Source organism: Carlito syrichta, unplaced genomic scaffold (genome assembly GCF_000164805.1).
Source record: "Carlito syrichta isolate Samal-C Ts95f unplaced genomic scaffold, Tarsius_syrichta-2.0.1 Scaffold316384, whole genome shotgun sequence".
Lineage (NCBI taxonomy): Eukaryota > Metazoa > Chordata > Mammalia > Primates > Tarsiidae > Carlito > Carlito syrichta.
Window position 1 is genome coordinate 898919 of NW_007260480.1, and position 23620 is coordinate 922538.

At 54.2% G+C, this 23620-nt stretch overlaps 1 protein-coding gene across 1 annotated transcript in view; it reads right to left on the reverse strand.

The window, feature by feature from the left end:
* Window positions 1-336: 336 nt before the first annotated feature.
* Window positions 337-23620, reverse strand: part of SSBP3 (single stranded DNA binding protein 3) — a 122556-nt gene continuing 99272 nt past the window's right edge. The window contains exons 4-14 of the mRNA XM_021707100.1: window positions 21316-21382; window positions 21157-21233; window positions 14172-14236; window positions 13091-13139; window positions 12404-12439; window positions 11837-11891; window positions 10470-10540; window positions 2015-2093; window positions 1799-1827; window positions 1607-1708; window positions 337-825 (exon numbers count right to left, since the gene is read on the reverse strand). Coding sequence (XP_021562775.1) covers window positions 796-825; window positions 1607-1708; window positions 1799-1827; window positions 2015-2093; window positions 10470-10540; window positions 11837-11891; window positions 12404-12439; window positions 13091-13139; window positions 14172-14236; window positions 21157-21233; window positions 21316-21382 — 660 coding nt within the window. The 3' untranslated portion in view covers window positions 337-795. The remainder of the gene's footprint in view (window positions 826-1606; window positions 1709-1798; window positions 1828-2014; window positions 2094-10469; window positions 10541-11836; window positions 11892-12403; window positions 12440-13090; window positions 13140-14171; window positions 14237-21156; window positions 21234-21315; window positions 21383-23620) is intronic.

Consider the following 23620-nt stretch of genomic DNA (forward strand, 5'->3'; position numbering starts at 1 on the left):
GGCGGGCGCCGGGGTCCGCGTGCGCTGCCGATGTTGTCACAGAAGCCAAGCCAGAACCAAACAGGCTCCCGCCCCTCCTGGGCCCAGGCACAAGCCCAAACCCCAAGTGGCCAAGGGGGACTTCCTTTCTGTCTTTCCAAAAAAGGCTTTGTGAAAGAAACCACTGATTGTAAACTGTCCAGTTTATTATTATTATTTTTAGATGGCTACAAATAGAGTGTGAGACCTCACACCTAGACTAGCTTTCCTGTTGGAAGGGCTTGGGTACAGACAGCAGGGCTTCTGGGGTTTTTTTTTTTGTTTTGTTTTGTTTTTTGCCTTTTTTCTTTTCTTTTCTTTTTTTTAAAGAAGAAAGCATAGAGGTTGATTGGGGTGGGGGCTTGCTGGAAGCTTCCATTTTTAAAAATCCCCCCCCAAACCTCCCCCTGAAAACAAATAAAAAAATCCCACAACGGTAAAACCCCAAACAAACAAACAAAAAAAACAACAAAAAAGTGTCATGTACAGAAAAGGTCCTTTGGGGAAGGGGCAAGGAGCGGGGTTTTTCTGGTCACTGACTTGAAATACATTTTTGAGTTTTGTCCTTCATGTTTTATGGAATAAAAAGTTCGGCCTTTTTATTGCATGAAACTAAAACTGGGACAGGTAGGGGCTTGAGGGGGCGGGGCTTGAGGGGGAGCGGGGAGCCGCCCTCCCCCTTAGCTCCTGGATAATGACACCTCACTTCTTCTTGCATAATTTCTGGCAACTTCCCGCCTGCAATGCCGGCTTTCTCTGCGTCTCGGAGAAGGGGGATCACACACTCATCGTCATGCTTGGAGAATACTGGAAGGGACAAGCGGAGAAGGGGGTCGTGAGGGCCAAGGTGTGGGAGGCCACGGACCCACTGGGGTGCCCACAGCCTTGTGGAGGTCTGACTGCACAGCGCCGAGCAGGGCCTGTCTGGTGGTACAGCTGGGCTGGAATTGCACGGTGGCATGGGGCGGGTGAGGCGAGGATCAGGAGGTGGGAGCTAAGGGCCGCTTCCATCAGGACAGACCCCTGCTCCTTCACCTCTGGTCACCCCCCTCCTTCCAGCCACAGGCCTTGCCTTTCCCCAGCACAGGTCAGGGCACCATGGTAACCGGCTGTGAAGGACCAGAACACAGCTGGGTATCCTGGGAGGGGCCCAGTCTCCAGACAAGAAGTACCAAGAAGCCCACTACAGAAAAGCAGGTGGCCAGCCCCTTATGTCGAGGCCCTTAAAAATCGCTGGCTGCATGGACCTTCCGCTCCCGGCAGGCAGAAACGGACCTCGAGAGCATGCTGTCCCCAACTCTCCCCGCTCAGGGCGTTCCCAGCCCCATCATCAGCTCAGCGCGCAAGAGGCGTGCGGTCTCCACACACAGGGCCTCCACTGCCTAGGCTGGGCAGTGCCAGGGCTCTCCACTCTAGGTGGAAAAGCAGCCAAGGTGGACAGTCCCCAACACGGCCGCCAGGCCACTGGCTGGGTGGGTGGGTGGCACCAGGCTCTGCAGTGCATCGGAGAGTCCCTGGGCCCGGGACTCTGGGAGGTGGGTCCAGGGATGACAGCAGCGTGCAGGGAGGGATGGGGAGGGAGACTCACATTGTCGTTCTGGAAGGAGTGGAGGAAGTTCCCTCCCAGCTCGCCGTCGTCTCGAGGAGTGCCTGGAGGATTGCTAATGCCACTTATGTTGTTGGGAGAATTCTGTGGAGAAATGAGACGGGGTGAGCCCGCGTCCCCAACAAGCTGCCCACCCGGCGGGACGCTGTCAGGAGACATCACGCACACACTCACTTTTGGAAGTCCATCTATGTCACCTGACCCTGGAAGGAGAGAAGAATCCAGTTCAGTTTCTTGCTCACTCTTCCAGGAGGGGTGTCCTTATGGAAGGATTCCTCTTCCCTGGGCTCTTTGGGCCTCCCAGCCCTTCCACCCACACCCCACGCTGTGTGCAAGAGTTCCTGCATGGAGAATGTCCCATCTGGGTATACAGGGGCGGGGCCGCCTTACCTAGCGATCCGTTCATGTGATGTGGCTCCATGCCACCCATGCCGCCCATGGGGCCATCGGAGCCCGGACCCATCGGGAACTGAGGAAGAAGCACAGAGCACGTGGCTCAGTGGGCCCTGGGCCCCTTGCAGGCTCCCATGCCCAGTGCATCAATCGACAAAGCTAACCGAGCACTCTAGGGCAGGAGGCCTGACCTCAGGAGCTTCCACTTCGGGGACTCAACTCAGGCACAGCATGCCCGGGAGGCCGGGACAGGCGCCTCATCTCGGCCCTTGCAGCTGCAGGGTAGAGACACTCCTCCTACGTGCCAAGCGAGGGAGCAAACCCAGGGAGGGAAAAGGAACGGCCTAAGCCACCTTGCTCCACGCAGAGGCAGGTCTCGACTCAGCCTCTCGGGTCATGCAACGGGGCTCCTTCATCCTGGGCTGGGACGTGCAGTTCCCTGTCCAGAACCTCGCACGGACGGGTGTCTGACCACACCAGACCCAAAACATGAGTCCTCTTCACCCCCATTTTACAGGCAAGGAAACTGAAGTGGAAGAGGGGTGCTTTGCCTGAGGTCTCCAGGGCTGGAGACAGAGGGGCTGGGACTGGAACCTGGCAGCCCAGCCTGGTGCTGTCACGCTGGCCTCCCCTAAGCTAATGAAATGGAGATGTTTCCTGGGAGTGGGCAGGGAGGGGGGAGGAGAACCGTAAGGGGTGCGGCGGGGGGGGGTCACTGAGGAGGCTCCCATTCAGAACTTAGATCAGAGGCTGAGATGAACTTGATTTTACGCCCATCCTTGGGCTTGCCATCTCAGAAAAGGAAGCCACTGGAGGTCAGAGAGGGATGCGACAGCTATGTGACATCCCATAGTGAGTCACAGGGCTGGGGAGGCGGGATGGCTGAGCCCCACCTGGAGAGCCAGGGCCCTGTGCTGTGAGACCGGATGTCGGGTGAGAAGGGGTGGAGGTGGTGGAACGGGGTGGGGGGGGCTGTCTGGCACCCTGCCTGGGCCGGGCTCCGAGGACACAGCACTGAGTCACACCTGAGCCTTAGCCCAGAGGAGAAGCTCACAGATACCCAGCTACCCCACGGGATGACAGAGATGCTGCATTCCAAAGAGCTGCAGACAAAGTCCAGCTGCAGCTTCAGGCAGAGGCAGAGAAATCAGAGCAGGCTGCGTGGAGGCGGCAGAGCATCAGCCAAAAGGAGAGGTACTATCTGGGCAGACGCTCCAGGAGTCCGGGGGGCAGTGTGGAGTGCCAGAGCTGGGGATGGGGCAGGAAGCAAGGCCCAGAGCAGGCTGAGGGCAAAGCTGGGGCACCAGTCACATCCCCATGACGGGGGTGCAGCCTCCTTGCCTCCCCAGTGACCCTGAGGCAGCTCACAGGCTTTCGGGCACGTTTTGCCATCTGGTAACGGATGTCATGCTCATCAACCCAAGGGATGCAATTTTGAGGCACAGCCGTGCCAGCCCCCAAATCCTAAAATGTGGCAACATTATGTGTCATCACGCACTTGTACGCCATGACTTTAACACAAATATGTCATCACCCTAACATAAAACATTTAAAAAAGGGTATTTATTTGAAATTGCGTATTGTTTGCATTAAGTTTTATTGAGATATAATTCACATCCATACCACCAGCCCACTTAAAGTATACAATTCTGTGGTTTTCGGCCTATTTATAGGGTTCTGCAATCATGACCGCAATGAACTTCAGAACACTTCCATCACCCCAAGAAGAAATCCTGTGCTCATTTGCAGACATTCTTCAGTCCCTTGCTAACTTCCAGCCCAGGGCAGCTGGTTTGTCTTTCTGCCTCTATAATCTGCTGGTTCTGGACATTTCATATCCACGAGGTCACGTGACCTTTTGTAGCTAGCTTCTTCCACTTAGCACATTTCCAGGGTTCATCGGTGTTGCTGCATGCATCGGTTCTTTATTCCTTCTCATGGACACAAGTGGCCCACTGCACGGACGTAGCACATTTTATCCAACCATTCATCAGTTGAGGAGACAAATAGGGGGCATCCACTTTCTGACAAATGCTACTACGGGCATTTGTGTATGTGTTACTGTGGATATACGGAGTTCATTCCTCTTGGGTACACACCTAGGAGTGGAATTGCTGGGTTACATGGTGACGGTTTACACTTTTGGGGAAAGGTTAGACTGTTTTCCAAACAGCTGCATCATTTTATACTCCCACCAGCAGTGTATGAGTGCTCCAATTTTTTCACATCTCCACCCAAACCGGCCATTATCTGTCTTTTTTACTCCAGCCATCCTAGTGGGTTTGAAGTGGTATCTCACTGTGGTTGTGACTCACATTTCCTCCTGAGCATCTTTTCATGTGCTTATTGGCTATTTGTACATAGCCAAATATGAAATAGCCATTCAGATCCTCATCTCATTTTTTAATTGGATTGTCATTTTATTAATAGAGTATTTATTTGAAATTATATATTATTGCATATTTTTGTATTATTTTAAGTTTTACTGAGATACAATTCACATGTTCTATAACTAGCCCATTTAAAGTGTACAATTCTGAGGTTTTCAGCATTTTTTTTTTTTTTTGAGTTGGAGTCCCACTCCCAGCCACCACAGTCTTGATCTGCTGGGCTCTGGTGATCCTTCCCCCTCAGCCTTCCAAGTAGCCAAAACTACAGGCACGTGCTACCATGCCCGGCTAATTTTTGATTTATTGTAGAGATGAGGTCTCGCCAAGTTACCCAGGTAGGTCTCGAACCTGTGGGCTCAGGCAATCCACTCGCCTTGGCCTCCCAAAGTGCTGGGATTACAGGCTGGGTTTTCAGCATATTTATAGGGCTCTGCAACCACCACCACAGTGAATTTTAGAACATTCCCATCACCCCCAAAAAGAAATTCTTTTTGGTTGTAAGAATTCTTTATATATTGTGGACCTAAGTCCCTTGTCAGATTCGTGATTTGCAAATATTTCCCCCATCCTGTGGGTCATCCTTTTACTTTCTTGGCGGTGTCCTTTGAAGCACAAATTTTAAATTCTGATGAAGTCTCATTTATCTTTCTACTTTTGTTGCTTGTGTTTTTGGTGTAGGCTTGGCATAATGAGCATCATGAAGATGTACTCCTGTGTTTTCTTGTAAGTTTCTATAGCTTTAGCTTTGACATTGAGGTCTACAATCTACTTAATTTGTGTGTGCTGGTGTAAGGAAATCGTCCCACCTTATTTGTCTGCATGAAATCCAGTTGCCCCAGCATCATTTACTGATTCTGTATTATTCACTTTTCAGTTACATAAGTGCTATTCTTTAAACAAAACAACAGAACTAGTTAACATTGGCAATCAGTAACAATTAGTTGGAGAACTAAGTTAAATGGTGTGTATGAGAAAAATAAAGTTTCTGTCCTCTGATACAACAGTAACTTTTAAAAACTCTATTGAATATTTAGTTTTCATAAGTTACATTATCTATATTTTTTAAAGATAAAACAAATGGGACTAATAAAACAAATAATACTCACATTTAATTAAAAAAATAACAGATATTTATTTCTGCCAGAGTAGAATTTTTAGCTCTGTTTCATTTCTCAATATTACTTCTCTGCACCTTTGGGACAGTCTTTTTTTTTTTTGAGTCGGAGTCTCACTCTGTCGCCCAGACTGGAGTGCAGTGGCCGCTCCCGGCCACCACAGCCTCGACCTGCTGGGCTCTGGCGATCCTTCCGCCTCAGCCTTCCAAGTAGCCGGAATTATAGGCGCACGCTACCACGCCCGGCTGATTTTTTGATTTATTGTAGAGATGAGGTCTTGCTGCCCAGGTGGGTCTCGAACCCGCGGGCTCAGGTAATTCACTCACCTCAGCCTCCCAAAGGCGCGGGATTACAGGCTGAGCCACCAAGCCCGGCTTTTTTTTCCTTTTTTCAGCCATGAGGGTCTCACCCTGTCACCCAGTGGGAGTGCAGTGGCACAATCATGGCTCACCACAGCCTCAAACTCCTGGGCTCAAGCAATCCTCCTGCCTTAGCTTCTTAAGTAGCTGGGATTAAAGGCGTGTGCCACCGCTTTGGACATCCTTAAAAAAAAATGCAGTAGTAAAACTGAACATAGTCAAATATAAAATTTATTTGACTTGCCTTTTTCTTTTTTTTGAGTTGGAGTCTTACTCTGTCGCCCAGGCCCGAGTGCAGTGTACACTTACGGCCACCCCAGCGCTGACCTGCTGGGCTCTTGTGATCCTTCCACCTCAGCCTTCCAAGTAGTCAGAACTATAGGCGTGCGCTACCACACCAGGCTAATTTTTTATTTATTGTAGAGACGAGGTCTCGCCAAGTTGCCCACGCTGATCTCAAACCTGTGGGCTCAAGCAATCCACTCGCCTCAGCCTCCCAAAGTGCTGGGACGACAGGCTGAGCTACTGAGCTCACCTTTTTCAAGTCCACATTACACTGAATCCTGGTGTCAGTCCCACATGACAACACCAAACTAAACATCCTCTCCACAGCAACGTTTGCACATGGAGTACCTAGGATCTGACTTATTAGCACAGGCCTCTAGGCTTGCAGGAATTCACTTCCAGCTCCTCAAAGATGTCTATCCACTTTTGTCTACAGGCTGGCTTTGGTGGGCCAGCTGCCTAATGATCAGGCCTGTGTATCTCTAAAGTCATCAGTGGAATATCCTAAGATGCCCATCATTTCTAAACACTCTGAAGCACATGGGGTGCCATTATAAATTAAACCTCTCTTTCTCCAGCAAACAATGATTTTAAAGCACAGAGCTTGACACTGATCCAATGGGAATGCCAGATAAGTTTAGCGAAGAAGTTAAGAAAGTCCTGCTAACGTGGTTGCCTTTGCTGGTGACATTTTTTGAGTTCTCAAGCAGCCCTGTTTCCCAAAGAGTTGTTCTTCCTGCTGAGTGAGGTTTTATTGCACCCTTCCCAGCACACCCAGTGGTTCAGGTGCAGCTGGCTAGCCCCAATCAGGTTCCCTGGGGCTACTTTTTTTTTTAGTTGAAGTCTCACATTGTAGCCCAGGCTGGAGTGCAATGGCCACCCAGCATCAACCTGCTGGGTTCAGGAGATCCTTCTGCCTCAGTCTTCCAAGTGGCTGGAACTACAGGCATGTGCTACCATGCCCAGCTTATTTTTTGATTTATTGTAGAGACGAGGTCTCACCAAGTTGCTCAGGCTGGGCTTGAATCCCTGAGCTCAGGCAATCCTCTCATCTCAGCCTCCCAGAGTGCTGGGTTACAGATTTGAGCCACCGTGCCCAGCCCAGCCTCAGGGCTACTTTAAGGAGCATCAAACACTGGCTTTTAGCTCCCTGCAGCCTCAACCTCCTGGGCCCAAATGATCCTTCTGCCTCAGACTCCCAGTAGCTAGGACTGCACTCACAGGCCACCATGCCCAGCTCATTTTTAAATTTTTTGTAGTGATGGAGTCCTGTTATGTTGCTCAGGCTCATCTTGAATTCCTGGCCTCAAGCAATCCTCCCACCTTGGCCTCCCAACGTGCTGCAATTATAGGCGTGAGCCACCGCGTCCGGTTTCATCAAACAGTTTTGGAGAAACAGCATATACGTTTCTATTTTATTGTTAATTCTTTTTTCCGTTCTCATCTCAGTGCATTCCAAATTAGAGAAGGACATCCTTCTTGTCTCACACATTAAAAAATAGAAGTTTTCACGGGAAGCCAACATTTTAACATCTTTTCTACGGCCAGCAACAATGACAGTCATCTTGTCGACACGTTCATTTCTACAGTCAAAAATCTCATTAAGTGCTTCTATGTGTTTTGAGGAAAGCAAAGTGACCCAAACCATCATCATGAAAGCTGATCATCACAGGTGGGCAAGCCACACTCCCTTCTGGCAGCATCGGGTACAAGGTATAGGCATTTAGCAGGTAAGCTACTTTCACTTTCATTGGTAAGAAGCTCATAGAGTAAACGAAATTTGCCAAAATTAGCTGTGTATTGTCTGCCAAATATGCAGATAAATGAGCAAAGTCTAGTTTGTATTTGGACGAGAGAACAACAATCTTTTATGTTTTCGGCAGCTTCACTGACATCTTTGTGGAAATCAAGACGACGGTTTGAAACTCCAGCTTTTGAGTCAATACACCTAAGAGCTGGCAGAAGCTTGCTGCCAGGACTCGGGGCATCACCCGATGCACTGCAGAGAGGCAACTGTGAGGGAGATCAGACACCACCGGCTCTGGTGTAAGGGCCGAGCGCGTCTGTGAGTAAGAGTCTTCTCCCTTTTGCTCACACCCAGGACTTTTAGCTGCAGCCTCTGAATCAGGAAACGTGACCTTCCTGGGTCCTGGTGGCATCAAGGGAACGAGATGACAGTGGTGTCCATTCAGGAGGAGTGCCCTAGTGAATTCAGCAACCACGATTTTCAACCGGGTGCTGCTGTCTCGCGGGAGTCAGAAAAGCCTCGATTTAGAAGGGTGTGCCTGTGACATCCCACACTTGGGAGACCCTGGCTCCAACGTGCCTCCACATCCCCTTCTCTGCCACACCCAACCCCAAGTTCCTTCCTGCATGCTGTGTGGGTTTTGGTTCTTTGCCTCTACTCCAGTTGTGTGTGGCCTTCCATCTGTTATTAACAATGGTCGCTCAGCCTTCTTTTCTGATGACGCCTGGGTCACGCTGGTGCTGGCCTTGTCATTGTGCTGCCTTTTGTCATCTGAACTCGCAATAATCACAACGTTAAAAGGGAAGCCTCAACGCAAAGTCCAGTGAGGGGTCTGCAGTCGTGCTACAGGGCGTGACTGCAACACATGGGAGTTGTGGTCCTCAGAGTGACAAGACTCCTCGATCCCTCCTGAACCATGGTCACAACTGCCAGATTCATGTCAGGAAACATGGCGATGGGGCCATCGGAGGCAGGTGACCTATGCTGTTTTCACCTGACACTACAATCAGTGCTGCCAATTCCTTCCTATCTTGGGGCCTCTCCATGGGGTTTATAGCTCCTCAACCCAACCTTCAGCAGCCACTGCCAAAAACTCAAACTTTTTGTGTCCTGAGATTTCTTTTTGAGTTGGAGTCTCACTCTACTGCCTGGGCTGGGGTGTAGTGACACACTCACGGCCACCCCAGCCTCGACCTGCTGGGCTCCGGTGATCCTTCTGCCTCAGTCTTCCAAGTAGCCAGAACTATAGGCATGCACTACCAAGCCAGGCTAGTTTTTAAATTTTTCACTGTAGAGATGAGGTCTCGTCAAGTTGCCCAGGCTGTTCTCAACTCGTGGGATCAGGCAATCCCCTCACCTTGGCCTCCCAAAGTGCTGGGATGACAGGCTTGAGACACCGCACCGGGCCTATCCTGAGATTTCTAGGCTTTTGGTGCAAAACCCTGAATAGTTGGTTACCTTGGTAAGGACGTGGCATGAGGCTGGGGGGATAGGAATGCTGGTTGGGAGGTGGTGGTGGCACACCTTCCCATACTTCCTAGTCATGTGACCCTGGTGAAGGAGGCGAGCCAAAGACCCTCACCTCAGAGGGCCGTGCGGGGGTTACACGTACGCGATATTCAGCACGGGGCAGCCCACACTTGGGGTTTAACATGGGTGTGCGTGGAGTGTCACCTCAGGAACTGAGCTGGCAAAACCCAACTGAAACCCAACGGAATGCCTCAAGAAGCCCATCCCAAGCCAGGCCAAAGACAACTCTGGGGCCCAAGCCCACCCTCTGACTCTGCAGTCTGTAGACCTTTCCAGAACCCAAGCCCTGCAGGAACGAGACTGTGGAGCAATGAATTGGAATGGAATGGTTGCCTACAGAGGTGAATCAGACCAGGACAGACCAGGCCCTGCCTCCAGGAAACCCCCCGATGGGGGAGAGAGCCAGGCCATAGCTGCATGACCAAGTCCATCCAGTGGACTCGAGGGACAACGGGAGGGAGTAGGGACAAGCAGGAATCCGAAAGGGGTAATGTGAGCTGCAAACTGGCTCAGGATTGGAGTGCTGAAAGACTAAGACACTGCCAGTTACCGGAGTCATTGAGCTCATGCAGCAGCCCGAGGCAGACAGGCCCCTACGGGAGCCACGTGCTCCTGCCACGCAGGGGCTCCAGCCTCAGCCCCACACCATGGATACAGGCCCAAGAGGGCGTGAGATGGCCCTGGTGGCCCAGCCAGTCACTGAGCGGGGACCAGGCCAGGCCCCACCTGCTGCCCCGTGCTTCCCCTGCCAAGGCCCCGCAGGCAGCAGGTCCCCAATGCAGGCCTGGTGCCCTTGCCCTGACCGGAGGGGTGGGAATCGCCCCACCCCCTTCTTTTCCACCCCTGCCAGCTATGAAATGGGAAGGGGGCTGTCCAAGAGTTAATCACTTTTCTGATGGTTTATTTTATTCATCTTTGGTAACAAATGGCTGAAATCAATTAAACTTGCTTTCCCCTCAGCTGATGAAGTTAATTATGATTTGTTATGGTGTCTGATACGTAAAAATTATTAGAAAGCACACTTACGTTGGACCGGCTGCCTCCAGGCGGCACCGGATTAATCATTGTGTAGATGTTGTCACTGGAATTTGTTGAATCTGTAGAACAGTGGAAACCCGCAAGTCGAGGTGATTAATTCATTTCTTAATTAAAACAAACTCGTGGCACTTGAACTCATTCTTTTGTATTTGATCACCTAAAATTTCCTCTAAGTACCACCATTTTCTGGCTAATTTGTATTTAATGAAGATTCACAAAGTTTTTAATCACAGAAAATTCAACTGTGAAACCCACTCCACCCCGGCAGTGTGGACACGGCACGGGGGGATTACAGGCTCAAATTCTTGTCTCCCTACCCCAAACCAGATCTGGTCCCCAGATACTGCCTGGGACGACGTGGGGATGGCGAGGCCACCACCTGGGCGCTGCCCCGCCACCCCGCCGAGCGGTTTTAATCAAATCGAGAAAAGGGACACGCTGCACACCACCAGGGGCCGTGGTATTGGGCCGGCGGGGCAGGAGGGAGGGGTATTAACATATGGAGTGGGTTCACGAGGCCCCGCCGGAATGTAGGTCAGCAGCTCATCAAAATGCAGCAGCAGAAGAGGAGCTGGCGCGGGAGTATCCCGGCCGCCAGCTCCACCCCTGCAGCTGAGCAGCTTCCCCAGTATGGGGAGCTGAGGAGGGGGTGGGGGAAGGTCCCCTCCATCTCCCCAATTAGCCAGAAAAGTCTCCTTAGGAAATCAGCTAGAACGTTTATATCAGGAGCAGGCACCGTAATTCTCGGGCAGAATGCCAACTACCTCTCACTTTTTATTTTTGGGGTGGGTACGGATCGTATGTTGAATTCCTTCTAGCTGGCTGGCGTGCTATTCTTAGCTGGGAAAGAAACATCATTGTGATGCTGTGTGTGTGTGCACATACCCACGTGTGTGTGCACATGCCCTCTTTTGATTAGCGAGAAGGGATCTCCTGTGTGGAGGACCAGGAGCCCAGAGCTATGGAAACAAGTCGTATCATGCCTTAGACCCAGAGGGTCCCAGGGTGCCAGAAACCAAAGTCCCTTTCTGAGCCACCTGGAGACATGCCACCCAGGACAGGGCTCTCCCTAACATGAAGGAGACCCCTTGCTCCCAGGCCACCCTGCTCAGCACTGTCCTTACGAAACAGCAGCAGAGAACCAGAGGAGGGGAGGGACGAACCTGTCTGAGGCCACTCAGCGGGTTAGTGGCACCAGGGGTCCCGATCTCCTAAGTCCCTGAATGCCAACGTGTCCGGAAGAGGATGTGCCGCTTGGGAAGGAGGGGCTGGGAAGCCTTGGCTCAGCACCTGGGCCCTCCAGGATTCTCTGGCAGCCCCCCGTGGGGTCCCCCTTTCCCCTCAAGCGCTCTTACCTGCGGGACTGGGCATGATGGGTGTTCCTGGGGGGCCGCCACCACCAGGGGGTCCCTGGAGATGAGATAATAACTGACATCAGATTCCCACAGTGAGTGCACACGTCGGGAAGGGCCAGCACGCCTCCTCCCTCACCAGCCTGGCATCCATCTCTAAACCTCCAGTGCTCATTCACAGCCAAAGTGTTTAAGCTGGAGGGTCACTGGACTTAGATTTTCCTCCCTCCTCTTCAAACCAAGCCCCCCCCCGCCACGGGTGTGCGTGTGTGCACGTGTGTCAGGTGCGCACACTCATGCCCACTGGAGAAAACCAGAGGCCTACGGTGGAAGCCCACCAGCCCGCTGGTCAGCTGTCCTAAAGGAAATCCCACTCTCAGCCCTCGCTTGGGGATTTCTGGGCCACCTCAGGCCTGTACAGGAAGTCCTCGAATATTGACAGGAAGCTCCAGCAGTTTGGAACCTCTGCTCAAGAATATGTTCTGGAAGGGGAGGAGGCAGGGACCCCTGAGAACTGCACACCCAGTCACACGTGGCTAGACACGCAACGCCCCAAACCCACACACTCACCACATAGGTACCGGGTGACGAGGAGGAGTATGGAATCTAGAAACAAGATATGGGGGAGCCACGTGTCAGAGTCACGTCCTCCAACAGGCACTGCCTCAGCTTCCAACCCACTTGGGGACACAACCACACTCCTTCACGGGAAGGGCTTCGGGACCCAGTGAGTGGGTTGCCTGAGGGGGTCCCTTGGGAGGGCCGGGACATGATCGAAGTCCAGTTCTCTCCGCTCCACCGAATGGATCCCAGGAGCCTCGTCCCTTATTCCCCCGTCTTGGGAAACAGCCACTGGGGCATGGGGCCACAGGAGGCCCTCCAGTGCGTGAGAGCAGGAAAGAGGAAGCTTCAATCCATCCTTCCGGCTTTCTCTCTGGACTGTCTGTGCCAAGCCCCTGACCCAGTCTTTCCCCCGAATGCTGGAAGCTAGCCCTGGCTGGGAGGAGGCTCCCCTCTGAACAGTGCTTTCAAGGCCCAGGTTCTCAGCTCAAACCTTAGAGTTTCTGCAGAGGAGTGGGCTGGGCTGGGCAAGGGTCAAAACCTTGATGACCAAGCACGTGACTACCAGACCTCCAGGTATACAGGGTCTTCTCCTTGCAGGCCTCAGGGAGTGCTGCCACAACACTCCCTCCCAGCGATACCTCTGCTGGGGGAAAGGTGTCCCCTAAAACCACCTTGCCCGAACTGGGTACTCACTGAGTTAGCACTGTTAGGATTGGGCCAGGGTCTGCCAGCTCCCGGGCCCCTGAGAAAGGGAGAGAAAGATGGAAATAATGAAGAAGGTGCCGCAAACCACCAGTGGAGGCAGCAGGGGCTGAGTGAGAGGGCTGAAATCAGTAGTAGGAAGCCCTCCACCCAGCTCTGGGGTCTCAGAGGCCCCTGGCTCGGGGTAGTAACAGGCAGCTCCAAGGGTGGACATCATGAACTCCTTTAAATTGTAGGTAAAGGCTGGGCTGGTGACTCAGCCTGCAATCCCAGCACTTTGGGAGGCCGAGGCGAGTGGACTGCCTGAGACCGTGGGTTGAGACCAGGCTGGGCAACTTCGTGAGACCTCGTCTCTACGACAAATCAAAAAAATTAGCCAGGCGTGGTAGCGTATGCCTGCAGTTACTTCCGGCTACTTGGAAGGCTGAGACAGAAGGATTGCCGGAGCCCAGCCGGTTGACGCTGGGGTGGCTGTGAGCATGCGTTCCAGCCTGGGTGACAGAGTGAGACACCAACTCAAAAGAAAAAAATGATAGGTAGAATTTGTGCAATATATAGAATAATATATAACATTTCCTCTGCACGTGCATTTTATATATAGAATAATATATAACATTTCCTCTGCACGTGCATTTTCCTAGGAAGGGAGTACACAATCTCACAAAGACATCAGAACATACTAAAGCACTAGAGAACAGTGGTTCATGTGCAAGGGTTAAAAACTTGACTCTGCCGCCGAAAGCTGCGTGAGCCTGGGCTAATCACTTCACCTTTCTGTGCCTCAGTGACCTCATCTGTCAACGGGGGATAATAATCACTGATTCCTCGCGTTGTCATGAAGATGAGGTGAGCTAATGTACGTGAGCATGCCCAGAACCGTGCCCGGCACACGTAAGCACTGAGCAAGGCTCAGCTCTCATCACCAGGGCCCTCAACACCCTCATCCCACCGATGAGGAGACTGAGGTCCAGAGAGGCACCACAAGGGCTCCTATCGTGAGTCTTCCGGGGAGCCGGCAGAGGGTGGGGAAAGCCACAACTCTGAGCCCCTGGCCGGGTTGTGTTCGCCTTACATGTTAATCCCGGGCATGGCGGGGCCGAGGGAGTTGGGTGGTGGTCTCATGCCGCTGCCGTAATTCTGCAACGATAACCAAGGGTCAGTCTATGAGAAGGAGAAAGGAACCAGAGGGAGGAGGGAGGAGAAACAGACAGACAGAATATAAGTGAGAGGGTTAGTCTGTGAGAAGGAGCCGATGAGAAAAAATAACACATTCTTTCAAAAAAGCAGGGGGGGGGGTGGGAACCAAGTGGCAGGGACCACAATGACAAGCCAGCACAGAGGGACAGTCACAACGTTCAATGCATTCTGAGGGGCTTAGAGATGACATTCTCCAGAGCAGGTGGGTGTCAGGCACGCCAGTCCCTGGGCTCCCATGACACTAGTATGCACCTCCCCCACGTCTCGGGCAGGTAAGGGGTGTGGGCTCAGTCCCTGAAGCCACTGACTTGGGAAAGAATCTACTGCTAGAGGCCGGGAGGCGAGGGGCAGCTCTGAGTGTGGAGGGCAGCGGGCACCGCTGAGAAGTGTGGCCCCAGGCTGGCCCGGGCCCGGCCTGCCCAGCAGAGACAACCCACTCTGCCCTAGGTCTGGGCTTCCCCTCACCCCACCCATGCGTGGGCGGCCCTTGCAGGCACGGGACTGGGGAACAGAAAGAAACTTCACTTCTCTGCTCAGGGGGATCACTGCTCTAAGAAGAGTCGCCACAGAACCCAGAAACTTCTGGGAATTCAGATTCAGCTCAGTGTAACCTTAGTGAGGCAGAGAAGGGCAGGTCCCAGGCACCCAGGCCTCTTTCCCTCTCACCTCCTGATGCTTTGCCCCTCTGCTCCCCAGGGCGGGCTCCTACTAGTCCCCTAACACCCAGCACAAACGGGGGCTCCTCTGTGAAGCCCTCCCTGCCCCATGCCAGGGGCTAACTACTCCATCTCAGTTACTCCTGTGATGCCTTCTAGCTCCCTTGCCCCACGGCCAGCACCACGCTGGGTGATACTCATGGCCACGTGTCCATCTCCTGCCTCCCCCACTGGGCTCTGAGTGCCGTCTGCAGGTGGGGCCTGTGTCTTCATGACCACATTCCCCCTATACTCCAGGCCCTGACTGGCACAGACTGGCACTCGCTCAGACGACACTGGGGCAGTCAGCGAAGGAGTGAGGAAGAGAGTGACGGACAGCACAGCAGGCCAGGCTGCAGCTCACGCTCTGCCCTTGTGGGAAAATCTGGAGAGGTTGTTGCTGGAGTTCTGACCAGAGGAACAGTCAGCACTGCCTGTCCCTTCTACAGCACACCATGTCCTTCACATACATAACGATTCCATGAGGCTGGTATTGTTCCCACTTTACAGAAAGGAGGCCGACTGTCTGAGGGAGTTATAAGCCTGAAGTCACAGTCAGCAAGTAGCACTGCTGGGGCTTAGACCCGTTCTATGGGCCCCAGAGCCCACATTCTCAGCCACACAGTGGCGAAAGGCGGGTGGGAGGGGCTGCACAGGAGGGCTGAGAGCCAGAGCTGACACACAGAGCCCACAGAGGCTGATGGAGGGGTCTCCAGTCAGGGACGAACCGTCTCCCAAATCTTAGAAGAAGGCCCAGACAGTATGCAGACGGTGACAGGGCAATGCCTGGTTGGCTGGCAGAGAGAAGACTTGGAGTCAGAGAGGGCGGGCCCTTGGGTGGGCAGACCTACCTCACCCTGAGCCTGCTCAGGGTGGCTTCAGGCCGGCTGACGGTGGCGGTCTTGGGGCAAAGTGCTGGGGCCAGGCCTGCTTAACTGATGGGTGCCACGGGATGGGGTTTAGAGCCCGAGATCTGAGGGTAGAACACAGGTGGGCTGGCCTCAGCACAGCCACTTGCTGGTGACTTTGGGCAAATGACACAAATCGCGATAAAACCTAGTCCATGCCAGACTGTGCTATGTGTTCAATGTGCATCACCTTCACTTAATTGCTACGATGACCCCCTTCATCTCCCCATTTTAGAGATCAGAAAACTGAAGTGCAGAAGCAGAGTAGGGCCCCATGCACAAATATATGCGGCCGAGCTGGAACTGAAACCCTGCAGGCTCTGGCTTTAGGGCCACACCCCCGCTGCCGTGTTGCCTCATCTGTGAAATGGGGACAGAGAGCCCTCTGTGTTTCCAACCTTTTAGGGCCCCATGCGGATCAAGTGAAATGACGGTTCTGAAGTGCCTGTAAGCTCTAGGAGGTGTGTGCTGATCCGGAACGTCAGCAGCAGAACAAACTCCAAAGCTCTTAATGCTGCCTTGGCATCACAGAGCCTCAGGTCTCACAGGGCCCTTCTAATCCCACCTACAAATCTCGGCCTTGCGGCCCCGCCCCCAGCACAGGAAGCTTCCCAGCGCCTGCTCCCACCGCGTGTGCAGCCTGGCTGACTACAAAGGTCTTGCAGACAAACTGAGTTCTCTTCCAGGGACTGCAGCTGCCTCCCCCACATCTCGGAGAGACAGTGGGCGCCCAGGACGACTCAGCACACAGTGCGGGTGACAGGGAGGATAAGAGGCGCTCACTCCAGAAAGAAGCCCGGACATGCCGTGTGTGGTTCCGGGCCGGAGGGCTCCAGGTGTGTGATCCCGTCCTATCTAACCTCAAACAGCCAGCACGGCAGCTCCGCCAGACCCCCTGGATCCCCACAACTACAGAAGCACAGATGCACCTCATCGGTTCACAGATAACAGCTTGGAAGCTCAGAGAGCCAGAGACTTGTCCAAGGCCACAGGGTGAGTCAGGAGTGAGGTCCAGGCTGAGATCAAGTGTGCAGTGGAAGCGTTCAAATCAGAAACACCAGCCTTTTTGCACAGGGCTGGAAGACTCTGGCATTCAGGCTTGGGAGAAATGGGTTCTCTCTTCTGCCAGCCCTGCCTGTCCAAAGCACCGGGTTGCTGGAAGGATGACGGTGAGGCTGTGTAACACCTGGTCACTAACCAGATGCTCCCCCCTTCATCTGCCATCAGCTCTGCAGGGATGGGGTGGCTGGACCGTGGGGCCAGCCACATCCACAGGGGCCGATCTTTCCCCACCCTTACTTGAGTACCCACCCTTGCTGCTCACGCCCTGGGCAGAGGGGTGCGATCCATAGTCAGGAACAAGGCAGGCCCCACTCTCGGGCCCATGGTGGCATGGGAAGGCAGGGGCTGGGGGCTGTTCCTTCCTGCCACCTCCTCAGAGGGGCTCCTTCTCCAGCTGCCTGTGGAGAAAGGACCCCTCTTTACCTTAAAAGAGGGGGGGAGTTGCCAATCCTCAGAACTCACCTGCAAGGGTGGACGTGAGGTGGCCCAGACAGCACTCCAGGCAGCAGGGCCTGGGCTCCCCTCCTCCCTCGAGTCATGTGGGGGCCTGGCCATCCCAGGCTGGGAGGCCTCCAACGGGCCACCAGGGGAAGTCCCTCAAGGGGCCAGGGCTAATGACCCTCACATCTCTTTTCAGAGCCCCTCTTTCTGAGGCACTGGGCTGCCACTGGCACCAGCTCAACAGTTTCTTCGGGGTGGCCCAGGATTGTCCTTGGGGATCATGAATTTGCCTTCCTCTGAGCTTTATCAAATGCAGACAAATCAAGATGGTGGTCTGATTCTAGGCTATGCTGACTCCAGCCCCACCTGAATACCAGAAGCACCGAGAGGTGGGTGGCCCTGGGTATCAGCCCCCACGGGCTGATACTTCTAATGGGATTCAGCATTCTGTTCACCCGAATCTGACCACGAGTCCCTGCAGCTCAGCCTCATTCTCACAGAATTCACTTAGAAAAAGCTTGGATAAGAGGTTGTTCCTGACACTGACATGCATGCGGTTGTTCGAGGAGGACTAGGTGGAAGCAGTGCCTCCTTTGTGGCACTGGGACCTCATAAAACCAGAGTACAACCTATCTGAGACATTGAGGGCAAAGGATAGGGTAAAGCCTGGGCTGATGGTTTCTTAGGGACGTTTAGGCCGGCGTATGACACTGGCTCAAAAAAGGCAAAGTCACTCCATTCATGTGAAGTCTACAAAGTAGCCCCAAGACCACACTGTACCTACTCTTTGTCCAGAATGTTCTGGAGCGTTCACTGGCTAAAAGCCACCTAATTTCCCACTGGGACTCACACACCCATGGTTTCCCCCTTTGTGCCTGGTCTCAGCACGGCACTGTGTATGCAGTGGTGCCTACTCTAGGCTAATGGGCTGGTCGCCCTTCCTGACAGCCCAGGCTGTGGCAGTAAGTGGGACTCTCGCTCCCAACTCAAGCCCTGTGGGAAGGGCCCGCAGGACACCGTGTGGTGACTGCACATAGAAGGCTACGTTTCACAGCTGTTGTTTCACACACACACCCTCCACATCCAGTGAGCCCAATGAGGTCACTGTCTGGCACCCACTTTGCAGATGAGGGACTAAAGACCCAACCTGGCAGAGCTGTGGTCAGAACCATGCTTTCCAGCATTAAGTTCTGAGCCCGTACCTCTCCTGCCTACTAGGAGTTACCACGGCAGCCCTCTCAGGGGAAAGAGAGCAAGGGCCTCGGCCCTCTTCCCCCCACCAGCCTCGTAGTTTCCCACCTGCCCTGATGCCCATTCCCTGGCTTAGCCCACACCTGCAGTCCATCCCACACACCAGCCTTGCCCGGTCCAGAGCTATAGCAATGCCAGGCCTTCCTGTGTCCCACTGGTGCAGACACTCTGGGTTGCTCCGATTGAGGTCTGGCTCTGGGATTTAAAACTGGACCCTACCCAGAGGGGTACAAGAGACCCCAGCAAAGCACTTCAGGGATTCAATGTTGATAAAGTAAAGAGCAGGAGAGATGTTTTCAGAGCCCCTGAGGGTGGCAAGGGAGGTCAGCCCTGACCCCTGGGCTGGCATCTCCTTACCCTTCTGGGGACACTCCTAGGGGTCTAAGGGGCACTCCATCCCTCGTCCGTGCTCAGGAGACCTCACTGATCCCAGAAGACCCTTTCCAGCAAGACCTCCGCCTCCAGGACCCTCACGCCTCTTAGTATGCTGAGGTGTGTTCTGGACTGCACCTCAGGAAACCATGCTGAGACACCCACCAAGCCAGGAGGGGGTTCTCACCTGCAAGCACGCGCTGCCCCCTGACAGTCTAATACCAACCACGCCCAGCTTTTGGAACTTCAAGATTACTATAGGCTTCACACACTGGGAATGACTTTGCCGGAAAAAAAGAGAAGAAACTAAAAGCAATCATCAAACCCAAGCAACCAGAGAACTGAACATGAGTTTACGGCCCCAAAATTGGGAAACATAAATTGCTTACCAAGGGGAGCTACCCTGTGCCCACCACCGCGCCAAGGACTTGATCCTGCTCCTTCCAGCAGCCCTCCAAGGCAGACACTGTTCTCATTCCCATTTTACAGATGCAGCTGTTGGGCCTCTGAGAATCCATGGGGTGGGCGGTGGGATTAAATTCTTCCTGCTCAGATTCCATCCTCCTGAACCACCCAGCTCCCCCAGAGCATTCTGAAAATCCAAGGCCACAGACGATTTCTGCACCAATGACACGTGACCGTCATGCGGCTCAGGCCAAGGGGAGCGAGAGCCATTTCTGACAAAGGAGAGAGGAAGCTCTCCTTTCAACCCTGCCCCCCGCCCCCTCCTCCAGGCAGGCAGCCCTGCAGAGGTCAGCTGGAGATGGCTGCCAGGCAGGAAGGGCCCACTTGGGCAGCTTAAAAGGAGCTGGTGAAAACAACTTTGGGAAATTCGAGGAAGGAAAAACCCCAGCATACAGTAGGTGCAACTGCTGCAGGCTTGCTTCCTTTTAGGATTATGGGGCCAGCGAAAGACAAGGACCTCCCTAAAATCTCTCAACACCACAGATGTTCCAACCACCACTGAGAGGAAAAGCAGTGAGTTGGGTTTGCTGTAAATACAATTCCGGGATGGAGCAGAGGATTGTGGGTCCGTGGGGGCAGGCACCTCTCCCTACAAAAGGGAGCATGTTGAGGGGACTGCCAGGGGGCACTACTCTATCCCCAGGGGAACCAGAAACTTGCAGAGGGGGCCCAGAGACTCCTGAACACCTACAAGGCAGGGAGGGTGAGACCAGCACTGCAGACTTCCAGGCAGGGCAGACAGAGACTCCAGCTATCACTAGTGAAAACCCTCTCCTCCATTAGATCCTAGCTGCTTTTAGATAGTCTGGGTCTAGCGATGTCCCAAGGAGAGTGGAGCACAGCAAGCTCCCTGCCACGACCGCCACAGGAAACAGCCAGGTCCAAGTACTTGGAGTGGCAAGAGCAGCAGTGAGAAGGTTCCAGAGCAGAACAGCCTGTCCCACTTTTGCCTGGGTGGCCCCTTGTAGGGTACGGAGCTGGGTCATGAAGGGCAACTACTGGCTGTAGCTGGAACGAGGTGTCTAAGGGCACCTGGAATGTTTTCTTCCAGAGGCTTCTGAACTGCCCTTTTGGGCAGAGAAGCCTCAGAAGGAATTCTAGGCAAGAGACTGGTCAAGGCTCTGGGTTGAAGCAGGTACTGGGGGTCTCGCAGCCTGGCTCTCCTCACCCCTGAGAACCATGGATACAGACGAGAGATGCCTCATTCCACAGGTGGGGAAACAGGCCTGCTGGGGCCCACAGAGGTCAAAGTGATTCATCCAAGGACAGACGTAGGGGGAGTCGTAGGCAGAGCTAGGAACGCCCCCGAGTCATGTCAAGTCTACCTTGGTGGGAGGCAGTTCTGGGATTCCTAGAACCCCACACGGCGCCCTCAGACTTCACACTAGGACACACCACCCTGGAAGAGTCTGCCAACTGGAAGGTTCCCCAGACGCCCCCCTTCCCCTGAAAGTCGGGTGTCCTCCACTCTGCCGAGAGGCTGCTTCTGATTGCGTGTGAAGCCAGCCAGCTGTGGGCGAAGACAGGAGCTGAGGGCCGGGACACACCCTACTTCTCACCCCTGGAACTGAGAGATGTAGGAGACTGACGGACCGTGGAAAGAGGAGAGAAAGCGGGTGCACACAGATGGCCGGGGAGGTGGGCAGACAGATAGGCGGTCAGTTACCTGGGGGCCAGGACCCATGGGCCCCATGCCTCGGGGAGGGTTCATTCTCTGCATCGATCCTCCCATGTTGGGGTGGCCTGCGTGACAGAGGCACCAGTCATGGGTGGGCAGGAGTGGAGGGAGGGGGAGCCCACCCAGGCCCCTCCCCGCCCTCTCTACCTTGTTGTCGTGTGGGATCCATGGAATTGGGCAGCAATGGCTGTGTCCCAGGAACTCCTCCTGGAGGCTGAAAGAGACGTGACACACAGGCTGAGCGGCTGCTCTGGGGCTGGTGGACAAGGGGGGAGGCATCTACCTGTCCACCTGGTTCCCGACCTGACCACTTGGGGCCACTCATGCTCTCCCGGAGATCACTCCTGCTGCCTGCTGGCTTGGAGCTAGTGTTATCTAAAGTTGTGGGGTGGGAGCTTTGTGTGAGAGGGAACCATTGCCCCGCCCTGCTATCTTGGGGTGGGGGTGCGGACTGTGTATCTATCAGAGCCCTGAAATGAGGCAGGAGCACGCTCTAGGTCCCACGCTGGGTGGACCACCTACCACATTCCCCTCAGAGGCCTCCCCATCTGCCCGAACCCCAGCAAGTGCAGCTTAAGCCAAAGCCCATCTTCCCTTTGCGTCTCAGAGATATAAAATCGTATCTCGACTTCCAAATTACAGGAGTCGAGAGACCCGCTAGCTAACAACCTATCGCCATGAAAAGCCCTTTTTAAAGGGGAGCAGGGCATGAGGAGGCCTTTACAATTAAGATGGAGAAACTGAGGTCCAGAGGCCCAAGGTCCTCAGCCACAAATTGGCAGAGTCAAGAGCGCCTAGATCACCTTCTAGCCCCAGAGCTGAAAAGGCCTCTGGGAGAGGAGTGGGGTCGGGGTTTGGGGGGGAGGAACCACTGGATGAGAACCCACTGGTGCCAGCAGCGGGTGCTAGTGCAGTTACTACTGAGAAGGTGAGGACAGGGTGCCACAGTTTCCTGGGCAAACACCTGGCACACCTGCTATGAAAACCTATTACAGGTAAATTACTGGGGACTGAAGTTTTCAGCTACAATTTGAAAAAAGAAAGTAGGGGCTGAGGAGGGGCTTGCTTCTAGGACCCTATCTCTGAGGACTAAACAAAGGCTCCTGCCTTCAAAAGGAAAAACCCATAGAGACAGCTCGTCTCCTTTCCTCATCTGCAGACACCAGTGCTTCTCAAAGGTTGAGCACCTGTGATGGGGGCCCCCAAGGGCCCCCAGCCTGGACTGTTCTGCTTGGGGGCAGCTGCGTGGAAAGCTCTTCTGCCTTGGGCCCAGCAGTGAACTCCAATGGGCTCTGGAAGGAGCGGCGGAAGGCGAAGAGACACATTGACACCCTTTGTCCTAGCTTCAGAATGGGACAGGGGTGTGGCGAGGGTGGGGAGGCTTGGGTGAGGGCCTGGAGAGTACCTGATGTTCACCAAGTGGCATCTGGCACCTGCTGCTTCCACCTGTCCGGGGGTGCTTAGAGTCTGCCTTTCAATCCCGGGGTTTAGTTGTTCCGGCCTGGCCTGCGTTCCCTAGCTCTGAATCACTCAGCTGCTGTGTGTCTGCTCACCAAGGGTCTGGGGTTTTTATAGTGTCCTAGTGACTCAGGAAGGCCTTGCTCTGTGGCAGCCTGGACCCAGATGGATGGATGGGGGAAGCGGATGCAGCTGCGGGGTGGGCAGCCTCTCTTTCTCTCCAGGCCACCACACGCGGACCAACAGTTCTTACAGAAAGCTCCTCCTTGGCTCTGCCCTGACCCTGCTGTGTGTCGGAACTGCAGGGGCCAAGTTGGGCTGTCCAGAAGCTCAGAGGGGCCTGAGAGTCGCTGCCCTCACCAAATTGACCCCGAGATAGGAACAGGACAGTCGGGGCCTCTTCCCTAATGGAAGGAAGGTGTGCAGTGATCAAGGAAAAGGGCCTCACACTTAGAAGGTCGAAGCCTCAAACATGGGGAAGGAAAACAACTCCTTGTATATGGGACTGTGAGTGCGTGCTGCACACACGCCCTCAGGGCCTGCAGGGGAGTGATGCTCCTGGGCTGTCACACGGGCCCCTGGACGCCAGCCAGGTCTTCTCCCACGACACTGTGGGGGCAGGGCACAGGAAGCATCTGTCCAGGAAATGGACAAATCCCCCACTACATCTGCACGTTTGCTCACCTGCCCACCGGCACAGTCAGTTGGACCAGGTGGGAGCCCGCTGCGATGTGTGGGAGGGCCCTCTGACAGCCCCGGGTCCCAGCTCCTCCTCTCCTATACCCAGCTGGACCTCCTGCCCATCGCCCACCCAATCACCCTCACTCGAAAAACATCAGCCCACCATGCGCAGCCTCCAGCCAGGGAGGCAGGCGGGAGGGCCGGCCTTGCGAGGCGTGAGGCCACGTCAGTGACCCTTAGCCTCTTGGTCCCTATGCACGCCTCCCATCTCCCTCACCCAGGAGGCACACTTGTCGCTGCGGTGAGCCCGAGG